The following is a 13,854-nucleotide window of genomic DNA, read 5'->3' as shown; positions in this document are numbered from 1 at the left end:
GACAAAATTGGTCAATTTCAGCTGCTCATGGACGACCATCCATAAGCCACACTTTTCCTTTCTCAAAAAATCTCTTTGAAGTGAGCCTAGAGTATGTTTCTGTAAAATAGATAGTATTGGCTGCAAAAGTAAGACATGTATCCATATTTTTCAATAAATGAAGAGACAAAGATAATGGTGTAAACACAAAAATGTCTAAATTATTAGGTGAAATCTATAGAGACGGAGAGACGTGAGGTTAAAAAATTAAAAAAAATCCAGGGCTAGCTTTGGTTCCACAACAGCTTTCCCAATTCAATGCAACCAATCATCGCTCCTCTCTTCCATCTGTCTTTACAGAAAAAATAAACGTGAAAATGTTTCCATTGTCTAAGGCACATTAGCCCATTACAGCAGTTATTATTACAGACGTTAACGAAGAACAGTCATGTTGAAAAGGTGATGGGAATAATGCATTCATGTGTTTCCCACATAATATTGTCCACTCATTTATCAACACATCTCTGATCTTTTGTCTGCCACTATACTCTTCTGTCTTTTCAGTGCAGCGGAAGCTTGAGCGATACATGTAACATGTGTTATTTATGTCTTGATTTACTAAATAATTTCCATGGCACTCTTTTACATTGTTTTCACTGAATTAATAAATGCACATAAAACAGGTGGCTGAGATGTCTCTTGTGAATTGCTTTCTTGCTGCTTGAACACCGGGCATGGCGGTCTCACTTGGGCTCTCTCTAGCAAATACAAGCTACAGCAGGTTTGGTGAAACCCTTGTGGACCACAGCTCTCTAGCAGCAGAGCTCTGGCTCTACCAGACGAGAAAAAAAATCCCTTTTTCCTGTAATATGTTTTATACCACTGGATGTTTTTAGATATGAACAAAAATACTTTGATGCCAAACATCACTATTTGCTCAAAAGGAGCGCTTCAGGGAAGTAAGCAAAGTCATCGTGCCCTTAGAGGAGGCTGCATCTAACGCAACTGAAAACGGTTCCTTCTCAGGCCTTTATCTGCAAAGAAAGCAGAACAACATCAGTGCTCTCCAGAAACGATGAATGAGTCACAGCAGATCACACAAAGCTTGACAATCGTGCTGACATGTAGAAGGCAGATAGCCAGACTAAAAAGAACTGGTGCCTTTATGAGGGAGAGGCGTGTGGGCGGGGAGATCTGGGAGTTCCATTTCAGTTCTCCTGCCATCTTTGCACACCCACCCACCACCTTCATCGAGCACAGTGAACCTTGGATGGAGAGACGAGCAGAATGAAGACTTCCACTCACACATCCTCCTACAGTAAGGAAGTTCCTTGGAGCGATAAGGCAGGGAGGGGATGATGGCAGATATCTTGCTTTTATTGTAAACCTCTTTAGGAAGGGAACACAAAGTGGGATCTGGTACAGTAGGGTTTGTAGGCGGAGGTGAACAGCACAGGCCCATTAAGAGATCAAGCTTCCATTGCTACGGGACAATCCAAGCGCTTGGTGAGACGCATGGACCGCCAACATGCCGAGCAATGTCTTTATCCCTCAAGAGTAAATGTCAGGGTGATGGAATTCAGACCATTTTCCCTATCCAGTGTTTCATGTTTTGGCTCAGTTCACAAAAGAACCCAATATTAAAGGATTTCTGGCTTGGTGATCCAACATGACATGCAGTAAGCAATTGACCTTCGCTCTTACAGTATGTAGTCTGCCAGAAAGCACAAGGCTTATTTCTTACTAGTTAATCAGATAGAAGACACACTTGCTTTCCATTCAACTGTAGTTGTCGTAATCTCACTTTATTAGATCAATAAGTGAAAATGCACCAACATGCCAATATCCAAAGATTTTCAGTGGCTGATTACTTATGCCATTTGTTTTTAAATTTGAGCAAATATATGGTTTACACACAATTTTTCCAAGGCATTTGTGTGGACAATGGTTCCTAACTCTGCACTGTGTTGTCAGTCCTAACTTTTAAATAAATTTAACTGGATTTCTTTCTCCAGAGAATGTCAGACCCTGCCGTGTTTTGAATCATGTCCTTGTGTAGTGCCGAATAACAAGTGTGTATGGTGTGTAGTGTGAAGGACATTTCATTGCTCAAAAGCACAAATGAGAAGAAAGGGATGGAATGTAAAATAGGTTTGTACTACTCAAGGTGCAATCCAGGGGGTAACACCAAGGTGATGGCAAACCAAGAGCCAGTTGGGTTTGCCCATGATCCCTAATGTCTTTGTATAAATACAGTAATAAGGTACAAATTACGACACCAAATGAATGAATGAAAATGAAATTGAACAAAATTAACAATAATTGTATCATACATACATACATATCATATCATACAATATTCCTAAACCTAACAGTCTATTAATATGCATATGCAATCTGGTCAATGCACCTAGCTTTCATTAACAAAGCAATGATTCGGCTCATCCTCCCTACCTGCCTGGAAAAGGAAACTAAATAAAAACTGTGCTCAGTGGATAATTAGGTGGTCAAGTCTATGGCAATTATTGAAATTATGTAAGAGCTTTTCTTATTATTTCAGCTTTTCTTATTATTTCCTCCTTTAATTTGCAATTGTAAGTCCTGATGTCTAATTTTTTATTGTTATATATTTATTTACAAAAAAATGAGTTGAATTGATAATTTTTTATTGTAATTTTTATCATAATGGGGTTTTAGTGACCTGGTGAGGTTTCCCTAAGCTCCCCTCGGGTGTCTGACCTCTCCAGTACACACTCTTTTCTCTTTCCATGTGAAATATGTATTTGTTGTGTTTCATGGTGTATTGTTTTGTATTTGAATGGATGTGTGCAAATCAATGAAAAAAATAAAATCACCAGCGGTTCCTCAGCCCACCTGGACTCGATAATATGCACTTTCTATTTCCGAAGCATTTTCCCTGCTTTCTGCTTATCCCCATTGCTCTATGGTGGTTTTAAAAGCAGGGCCTGAATCAAAGGTTGGATTGATATTCCAGTCAGACCACAGGGCTGTCGCTCGGGGCCCCATTTTTAAAGCCTAATGTGGATGGGCTACTAAAGCCCGTGTGCAGTTTACTATCTAAAACAAAAAGTCCACATCAGAGTTTGCTAAAACACTGACTGGCCTGAAGTCAAGAAAGGTTATGCAGTCTGGAGAAGTTACAGAATCTTATCTTTTGATGGATTCTTGTCGTTTTAATGAAAATTGTATGCATTCATTAATTGTGACATCAACACGTTGAAGATTAAACGAATAACTAAATTGCATAAGACTTAAACATGCAAGGGTAATAAGAAAGGCACAGCATGAGTTTGACTTCTGGTACAAAGAAAAACCCTGAGTATTAGACAGGGGACTTGATTAGTGGCAAACATTAATTAACATCCCCTACTGTGAAATCTGAAAAAGTTAGTTATTGCAAGATGAAGAAAGACATTATTGCATTGAAATTCGTAATATGCAATGAGGCCAAGGGACACAGCGGGAGCTTACCCGTCAGTTTTGATTGTGTTATTTCAAGTTTAGTTTCATGTTAATTAATTTCTATATCTCCTAGCCACAAGCAAGTACCAACTGACTTTACATAGTTTCAAGCCAACCTAGGTTATTACTTTACTAACAATACTGTAAAGCTGATAACATATAAGGACACTCTTCACTGGGAAGATGTTGGTGGGACAAAATAATCAAATGGACGATAATTAGAGTAATGTCAAACAAATAACCCATACTATAATAAGTCATTTTGCAGAGACGATTTTTTTTTTGAGTAGTGCAAGTCTGTTGGACGCATAATGGCCTTGACTCCGGGAGAGAAGAAATAATAGTTTTATATATATATACACACTAGTAGATTTAGCTGAGTATGAAGCACAAATAATTTTAGCTAAAACTGTGTTTTTATACTTTACTGTATCAAAACATTGCAACTGCACTATTATATTCATTATCAATCAATTGTTTAATCTTAGAGTTTATTAAAAAAGACATACAATTAATACAATGGTGTTTTATCTGACCAACAGTTCATATCTCAAAGAGAGGCAAATCCTTAAAATCGATAAACTACAACAAAGGAGTGTTGGGCATTTTCAATTGATACAGCAAATAACCTAACATTTTACATTAAAAGTCACATTAAGCTACCTCTCCGTACTGTGTGTCTGCTGAAAAATCCAGTTTAATACACAGCCTAGGCTCTGTTAACTGGCATGTTGTTAGCTACGGTGGCCCCCTTGGTTTCCATAGCCTTTGTAATGTAAGTAATGAACTTGTCACCGACACAGATTTCTTAACCTGCCCTACCGCATCTATACACTGTATCTGATTCTATGAAGGAAAGTCAACACTTACCTTATATCTGTGCTTAGATGGAGGAGTGCAGTGGTTTGGTTCTGTATACAAAATTAGATTCAGTGCAATCACACTGACTTTTTAGAAATCTATTTAGTGCCAACTTGTACAGTACTACTGTTGTTGTAAATCAGGATCCCCTCATTTAAACAGCATCAAGTAGAAGTGTGTCACCATTGTAAACATAATCAGACTACGTCATTAAAAAAGGAATTTTTTAAAACCCTCTGACCACAAACTTTAATGAAACAATGATGGTTCATTGGCTGCAAATTAGCTAAGGTTATTGTCCCCTGTCACAATGAGGATGATATTATACAAGTTTTATAAAATATTTTTTTATAGCAAATCTGAAAACAATATTATAAACTTTCATACTTGGTTAGCCTAGAGTCAAAGTTCCACTTGGAACAGAAACTTTTAAAGCATGATATGTCCAAATGTTTCATTTTGTCAAGGGACAGCAGCTTGAAGGGTTGTCAGCCTGTACTTTCGGGAAAATGGAAAATGGAAAAAGGCTAAAAATCATATTTGTCTGTGACGTTTTCCAGTCCGAAGGGCACCACAGAAGTCAATAGCGTGTGTCCTGGTAATGTCAGCTCTCAGGTTTTAGGCAGCCAAGTGCTACGCTGGGAAAAGAGCACTTTAACCTGAAATGCTGTTTGTACAGATATTCACTTTATCCTCCAGTATGTGTTTGTATCTGCTAAAATAAGAAGAAGTGCACTTTTACTTTAAAGGGATAGTTTAGTTTTCTTGAAGTGGGGTTGTATGAGTTACTTATGCATAGTTAGTCTGTAACCTTATGGAGATGGCTGTCGGCACAGTCATTTTAAGGGGTCGGAAAAGATGCCGCTGTAGCAGAAGTCAGCCTTGTACTGTTTCAGAGGGGACCAGCAGAAAAACGTTTTTTTTTTTTTGCCAAATATATTAAATGCTTATCTAAAAAATAAATATCCGTTCCATTTGGCTGTCTGCCAGTGCTGTGAAGCGGATCAGTCTGCAAATCAGCAGTGAAAAACAATCCTGAATTTAGTGTACAATTGAACAGATATTTATTTTCGAGGTAGGCATTTCAATATACACTCACCGGCCACTTTATTATTAGGTACAGTGGTTCAATTTCTTATTAACACATATAACTTATCAGCCAATCACATGGCAGAAACTCAATGCATTTAGGCATGTAGACCTGGACGGGAAAACTTATTGAGGTTGAAACCGAGCCTCAGAATGGGGAAGAAAGGGGGTTAAAGTGACTTGGAACATAGCAATGTTGAGGGTGCCAGAAGGGCTGGTCTGAGTATTTCAGAAACTGCTGATCTACTGGGATTTTCAGTCCAAACCATCTCTAGGGTTTACGGAGAATGGTCGGAAAAAGAAAAAATACCCAGTGAGCGGCATTTGTGTGGACGTAAAATGCCTTGTTGAAGTCAGAGGTCAGTGGAGGATGGGCATACTGGTTTGAGAAGATAGAAAGGCAACAGTAATTTAAATAACCACTCGTTACAACCACGGTATGCAGAATACCATCTCTGAACGCAAAACACGACCAACCTTGAAGCAGATGGGCTACAGCAACAGAAGACCCCACCGGGTGCCACTCCTGTCAGCTAAAAACAGGAAACTGAGGCTACAATTCTCACAGGATCACCAATATAGGACAATAGAAGATTGAAAAATCATGCCTGGTCTGATGAGTCTTGATTTCAGTTGCGACATTCAGATGGCAGGTTCAGAATTTGTCGTAAACAACATGAAAGTATGGATTCATCCTGCTGTGCACCATCAACCATCCCATCTTCAAAGTCACCTAAACCCCCTTTCTTCCCCATTCTGATGCTCGGTTTGACTTCAGTACATTGTATTGACCACGTCTAAATGCCTAAATGCATTACATTGCTGCCATGTGATTGGATGATTAGCTTTTTGTTTTTATAAGCCATTGAACAGGTGTACATAATAAAGTGGCCGGTGAGTGTATATACAATACAACCCCACTTCAAAAATATGGAACAATCCCGTTAAACTACCGTGATCCCTACAAATAAATTACTAAAAATAAAAGAAACATTCTAGAACAAACTGATTTGTATTGCTATGGCAGCAGCTATCCAGGTTATCTCGGGACTTGTTGCTGTGAAAGATGGAGGGCGAGGGTCACCCATTCGTCCAACAGAAAGACTAAAAGCACGTGGTGAAATGCAGAATTATCACAAATGTCAAAGAACATCTGAAGAAAGAGACACCTGTTGACCTGACCCAGAGAACACATGTTCCTTTCCTACTAGTACACCAAACTCTGAGCCTGGGAGGCATATGGAGAACAGGCAAGCAGAAGAAATAAAAGACAGCCACTCTATCAGATACTGCAAAATATTCATATGCACTCTCTCTCGTCAGTGAATCTAACCTTTACGGTATGTAGATGTGCCGAACATCACAAGATGTCGCATAATGTATTGGAGGCTTTAAAGAAATAATTTCAAAGCAACATAGATAAACAAACATTGAGTCATCGAGTCCAAGTCGTTTGCTCTTTAAGAGTAAGCGGTTATACATCATGTTTCCCTGTGTGAGTGGGTGCAGCAGCAAATAGACAGAGAGGGGCAACGCAGGTGAGGAAGTGCAGTTTGTTCTCGAATCTAACAGTGTAGGATGGGTTTATCTATCCATCTTCCAAAGGGGCTGAAGCGTTCCTAAATTATGCTGCTAGAATGAATCAATGAAAACTGTGTTTACGGGTAAATAAATAACTCCACTAGATGGTACTCCACTAGTCTAAACTAGCCTTTATCGACCAAAAGGCTTACAAAAATATTGTGAAACAAAAAACAGATATAAGATAAAACTGGAGCCTATTACATCTTTATTTGCATTGGAGCTGATACAGTAGGGACCTGTTTGTGGAATCACCACAAACAGGTTGGATTTAGCACTACAACCTAATTTTTACCTTGTTAAAAACAAACACATATAAAGGAGACAAATAGGAGAAAGACCCAGAATCTAACATCCCATCTCCAACAGCAGGAGACTCGACAGCTGACAGAGGTGTGAGGTCAGCGAGCAACAAGGAACCTGCAGACTGACAGCACTCCGCTAATGAGACATGCTGTGAAGGAGGAGTATCTTTTTTTTATTTTTTTTTATCCAGCCTGGCAACTACAAACCTGCTCCGACAGAAAAGCTTAACTCTGACTAACGTACAAGGACCTGGCTGTAGGGACAACAGTAGGGACCATGAGGGGTGAGCATTTACATAGCACAGTGCTGTTAAAGAAGAATGGAGGGGAGAATGAGTCAGGAAAGGATAACAAGGTAGTCATTGCAGTGTTGTTGTTGATGTCTGGGATCAACACTTAGGCCCTCTAACAAGCCATTGTTTTCCTTCTGACAAGAGTTATGCTGGAGCTACAGTCTGAGCTGCTGTGCCGGCCTGAGGTAGGGTTGGGCGATGTTGCCCATAGCCACATAGTCCTATCGCCACATTGTATAATGGCCGATGCCCGATCCCATCGTAGGCGAGGGGGTTGGACTTGAGCCCCTGTAGGCTACTAACGCAAATCACACAACACATTAATTGTGTTTGGCTTTCACTTTGGTTGCCTCTCCATGTGCGGGACAATCAGCTAAAGCAAAGCATGGATCCACTGGGTCAAGTGTGATTACGTCCTGAGATCTCACCTTGTCTGTGCAATCAAAATGTTAACGCTTTCGGCATTGAATTTCCATTTGCTGCGACCTTTCACAGCATACATTTAAGTTACACCTCGTCTAGAAAAATAAACATGGCAAGAGCTTCTCAGTATTTGCTTAAATATGGTTTAGGTGTAATAGCAGATATAAATATGTATCGGTTTGTCATTGGAATGAATTTAAAAACTTGAAAAACCGAAGACAACTCATGTGATACTGGTGTCCACAGGTAAAACTCCCATTCCTATCACAACAGCCTCAGGTGAAGACCAACCAGATTAACAACAGCCCACAAAACAAAATGGGTGCTTTAAATGTGATTTTATAAAATCAAAAAAATCTATTCCACTCAACTAATTGCATTCTAGGAAAGTCAGTTCTTCTGGTCATTTGTTATTCAATACATGCGTCAAACCTGCTGTAATTAGGTTATAACTCCGCAAAAAGACTTTCAGGTCACCAGTCAAAATCAATCTTGGTTCAAAATAGGTATTTCACAATGAAATTTTATGCTAAGGTAAGAAACTAATTCTCTCTCTCCCCGGTTCACCAGCATCAGGACTCCTGACAGGAGCTAGGTGATTATGGCCTCGGGTCAAATGGAGATAGCAATCTCATATGGGGAAAATGTATTCAGCTTAGGCTATTTCTTCGGAGAAATGATAAATGACTGAGGGATATTGGATTTTCTTCGAAGGGCAAATACAAATTAACACCATCTAATTTCCCTTTGTAATTTTATCGTCGCCAAATTGTGACTTTATTAAAAATGAATATACTATAAGTCACATTTAATTACTGTATGCTGTGCAAATGTAGTGTTTAATTTTCAAGAACCTAAAAAAAAGAATTATTCCAATTCTGAAAAGTATCCCACGTTTGAGAGAGTGATGGACTGAGTTTGATTTTTTTTTAAATCTATCAGTTTTACAGCGGCTCTGGTCCATCCTTACCTCCCAATATCAAAATTAGGTTTGCCCTGCATTGTCTGGGCTACTTAAGACATACAATTACAGCTTGAAATTAAAAACTTGATTATTTTCTCAATTAATCAATTAATCATTTGGTCTATTTAAAGATTGCCAAAGCCTTAAAATGTCTTCCTCAAATGTTTTGTTTTATGCCATGAAGTACTGTAAACTCCATTGAGATTTGGTTTACAAGCATATAAGATGGAGGGGAACAAGCCAATATTCCCATTTAAGAAGCTGGGACTTGATATCGTTAGCATGTGTTCTTATAGAATGACTCATAACGATTATCAAAATTATAAATGTTGAACTAAAATTAATTTATCGTTGCTGTTGTACATGCATTGTGAGTTCAGCATCAAGATGAACACAATGTATTTAGTAAAACCTTTCTTCATCCAACATTCTTTCAAAGGGTATCATGATGAAGGAGTAATGATATTCAAGATTTATCCCCATGGTCATAAGAAAAGCCTTTGTTATAAATAGTTGAGCTTTGCATATCCGAGACCTGAAAAATATAAAAAAATTGTTTGAGTTGGATGGGTTTTTTTATACTTGCTAAGCCCACTGTGGAAATTGCAAATATCATCTAAACCCAACAGACCCCAAACTATATCATTAATTTCTTTAATCCCAGGAGGAATATGGGGATTCTCTGTGAAAACTGCCAATTCTGTTGAGTTCAGCGAGCAAGAAAATGACCAAAGTCTTGATCCGACTTGCAATTCCTTGAAAATGAACACATACCTCCGCTAAACACAAACGTCCATTACCAGAAGGGAGACATTTCATCTTCAAAATGCAGTGTATACTTTATGTGCAGCATCAGCAGGCCCCAAGTCATTTAAAGTATTACACAAGTGCACAACATTGAGAAGACTGGTGGGCGACTGATCCAGCGTATGTGTGCTGCCCGTCGCGATTGATACGTTTCGATTAGGTCTCTTAGCGCTGTTGTTTTTCGTAATGCTGGTCACAAAGTTTCAGTTGGTCTGATTGGTCACGATAATCGCAACTCTAGCCTCTGACTGTCAAACTGCCTTGGTGGGAAGCGGTATTAAATTAAAGATAAGCCATTATTATTGCACTTAGGTACAAAACTAAACATGAAACACACAATTAGCTGTAGAAGACGTACTAAACCAACAACATTATGAATGGCTATTAAATTCAAAATAAGTTTCTACTCAAATACATTTTGGTCAGCCAAGTTCATTCAACATAGACAACGAGGGGAATTCCCAAAATACATGATCTAATTGTCCCAGTTTACAATTGCTGCTATACAAAAAGGGGTATTTGTTATATAATTGGACAAGTGGAGGAAGCAAGAAGAATAAATGGTCCCAATGGGTGGGAAAATGGCGGAATGAATGTGTAAGTGGCTGAAATGCAAAACAGCAGCCTAGCAACAGACAAAAGCCATCATACAAACTCACCCCTGTGACTGAAATACCCCCTTAAAAATTCTGGACGATGTGCCGTGAAGTGAAGGGTTCGGTTGTGCTGCTATGAATTAATGAGTCAGATTCCATTTTCCCTCTTTTAATCTCCCATACAACAGAGATATGACTGTATGGGGAGCAGATGGCCACTGCCCTAAACAATAGAGCAGTTAGAAACCAGACATATTTCCAGTGACTTCATTTCAAGAGTATCTTCATCAACATGACCCCCAAAAGGGTGGAGGGTGATCCTTCATAAAGGTCCTCAGAGGAGTAGCTAGTACTGGGTTAGAACCGGAGGTAACACAATTCATACTTTACATTTTTAAAAGGGACAAAAACACCAAGATCACAGTGTTGGCAGAGGAAGACATTTGACCACAACACAAGGAATGCCACCCCAACCCCCCTGGACTTTGATCATCTGTTTATGTGCAGTGCCAAGATTCCCGACTGATCTTGGCCAGTACAAAACCACAAATGAATCGCGCTCTAGCCTCCCACAGACCTGATATGGGGTCACAAGTGCATGCCTTTGAGGAAGGCTTAACAGGTTTTCAGAGGATAAAAGCTTTGCTGTCCTCAGCCTGTAAACAGCACAGTATCATAACCTGAGGCGTGATGATTTATCCATTATATGACAACTCCAACAACAACAATGTGTTAATCTGATTCAGAACAGCCAAGTAACTTTGACAACATTGCATTTTACACTTATTCATGACAGCATCAACACATTATGTTTATACTGAGCCTGATCTGCCCTAATGTGTACAGGCCGAGCTACCAGGTACTTGCCAGCCAGTTCCCTCCCTCAGGCCTGACTCACAAAGGGGGCCTTTTTTCCTATTCTGGGTAAGATTGTGCTTTCCATAAGATGCTGGTACCTAGAAATCCTTCAGTTGTTTTAATTGTGTCTCTCATTTAGCACTTATTTGCCTTGGAAGACCCTATAAAGATCACAATTTCCAGGTAGGTAAGTGGGTCATTACGGACGCACACATTTCCTTTGTAGATGCAATATGTAAAAAATGTTGGTCATCTAGATTCGTATGCATAGAATAAAAAAGTTTTGACAGAAATTTGGAGAAAAATGGGTCTGAAATGGAAAATAATGCCTTTTGTTCACTTTACCTTGTGTGCTGCATGGATGTCAAAGAACGGCTTATTTCGGACACTGAAAGGCTCCTTGGTTTTGTCAATCTGTCCAGCCTTCATCTTTTCCAACCGGGGAGAAATGATCTCCTTTTCCATGCATAACAACCGGATACCGAAATCACACTGGCCAACAGGCTGCCCCTGAAAGACAAAAAAAAAACACTCAAAACACTGTCATTTCTTAAAGTACCATGGGAATTAACGGATTTAGACAAATGCATGAAAATAACTTGAACAAATTGATAGAAGATTGACTTAAATTACAGCTTTCAATATTAATACAAACGATAAACAGAAATGATACATACTGTTTATTAAGTCTAAATTGTGCAATTATTCCAATATTAAATCAACAGCCTTCATCTAACACAAAAACCAAAATAGAACTCATCTTTTAAATACATATGTTTCAGATATTCCATGATTAAGGATCCATGGTAACACTTTTAATCTAACTTGTTATGAGGTAGACGCAAATACTTTTATGAGTCAACACAAGGAGATGTTTTCGAAAGTGGAACACTTCCAAATCCACCACTAATGACAATAACTTTAATGTATATAGTTTGTTCAGCTTTGTTTCCTTTTCTCAAATGTAGATATTCAGCTCTGATATAATAAACTGAATCTGATTTTGGAATCACGGTAAAGATGCAGCTTGAGGCAATTCCAAATGCAGCTTGAGGCATTTCAAAATAAAACAGATATCAATATAGGACTGAACGTTAGCGAGCTAGTCAGATTGTTGAAGGCACTCATGTGAGTATATTCAAGATTACCCCAAAGATGGACATTCTCCACAATCCAAACACTGAGTGTCATAAGCAGCCCTAGCTGCAGCCCTAACTAGCAATATAGAAGCTTGGCATACACAAAAATAACCTCACAGCACCAGTACAAGTGACTGCAAGTCTCTTCATGTAGCACTTATTTATAGCTTGACCATAGGTGAGGAGTGTACATGTCCATACATTAGCAAGAAGAGCTTGACATCCCCTGAGCTTATAGGAATATATACACCATAATTAATTAGAAAGTATAGCAGAATCAGCTTTTCTTTAACACTATGACAACAGCTTCCTGCCATCATTAAGTCAAGAAAGCACAGCAACCTGAGCCATCAGTGTCTGTCAAACAGACAGGGCACTCAGGCAGAGCAAAAGTGCCGTCCAACCCATCTGGTGGATCACTATGACTGCTACAACCCTAACCCCTGATAACTAGCATGAAGCTTGAGTGGGAAAACAAGTTACACTTTTAACAAACATGACTTTATAACGACTAAAAAGTGTTTAATAGAGGCAGTAGAGTTGTGATGAAACCATCCTGGTGCAGCATGGCCAAATGACAGTCGCCACCACATATCCCCATTGCTCAATTGACAAAGTAATTGAAACTTACTTTAATATATATATATAGGAGAATTATAGGAACATTAAAGCCACAACGAGTAACATTTAAATATCTTTGAAACAGCCTCATGTTTCCTCTGATAGTCATAAATTACCTTTAACAGCAAACGGGACCATCAGTGCAAAGAAAGACGTTTTTATATCGTTTTTATTACTGCATTTGGTCGGTCGGTTGGTTGCATGCATTTCTATGGTCACATATTCGTATTGGTCGCAGATTTCAGTGTAGCGCAGCAACGCGATTTGAGAAGCCTATCCCTCCAGCCAGGTGAGGGAAGGGGAGCGGGAGCCTTGTTTGAGACAGTTATTTGTCGTCATAATGACTGATAACGGGGCTGAACCATCAAAGACAAAAAAAGAAAATGCAATGAAGAAAAGCTAAAAGGGAGAGTAATAGACGGGCGGGAGGAGGGCGTTGCCAAGCAACATGTACACAATTTCACAGGAGTGAACTAGACTGCAGTGTTTACTCCTAAATGAATGAGCGGTACAACTAGCTCATCTTTAAAGATACTAATAGTTGCCTTTAAAGATGAGCTAGTTGGACCTTTTCGGGTTGAAGATGGCCTCAAAATCAACTCCCAAACCTACTGCCAGTTTCTAGAAGATACTTTCTTCAAGCAGTGGTACAGGAAAAAGTCTGCATCTTTCAAGAAGACCATGATTTTTATGCAGGACAATGCTCCATCACGTGCATCCAAGTACTCAATTGCATGGCTAGCCAGTAAAGGCCTTAAGGATGAAAAAATAATGACATGACCCCCTTCCTCACCTGACTTAAACCCTATTGAGAACCTGTGGGCCCTGCTTAAACGGGATATTTACAGTGAAGGA

General features: G+C 39.1%; 1 protein-coding gene across 1 annotated transcript in view; it reads right to left on the bottom strand.

Annotated features, from left to right (window-relative positions):
• rngtt (RNA guanylyltransferase and 5'-phosphatase) overlaps window positions 1–13,854 on the bottom strand; it is an 87,491-nt gene that overhangs the window by 34,395 nt on the left and 39,242 nt on the right. Inside the window, exon 11 of the mRNA XM_080048379.1 lies at window positions 11,585–11,749. Coding sequence (XP_079904505.1) covers window positions 11,585–11,749 — 165 coding nt within the window. The remainder of the gene's footprint in view (window positions 1–11,584; window positions 11,750–13,854) is intronic.

This window comes from Ammodytes marinus (assembly GCF_949987685.1).
Source record: "Ammodytes marinus genome assembly, chromosome: 19".
Taxonomy (NCBI): domain Eukaryota; kingdom Metazoa; phylum Chordata; class Actinopteri; order Uranoscopiformes; family Ammodytidae; genus Ammodytes; species Ammodytes marinus.
Note: the sequence above shows the minus strand (reverse complement) of the source record. Positions and strands in the feature narration are given on the sequence as shown.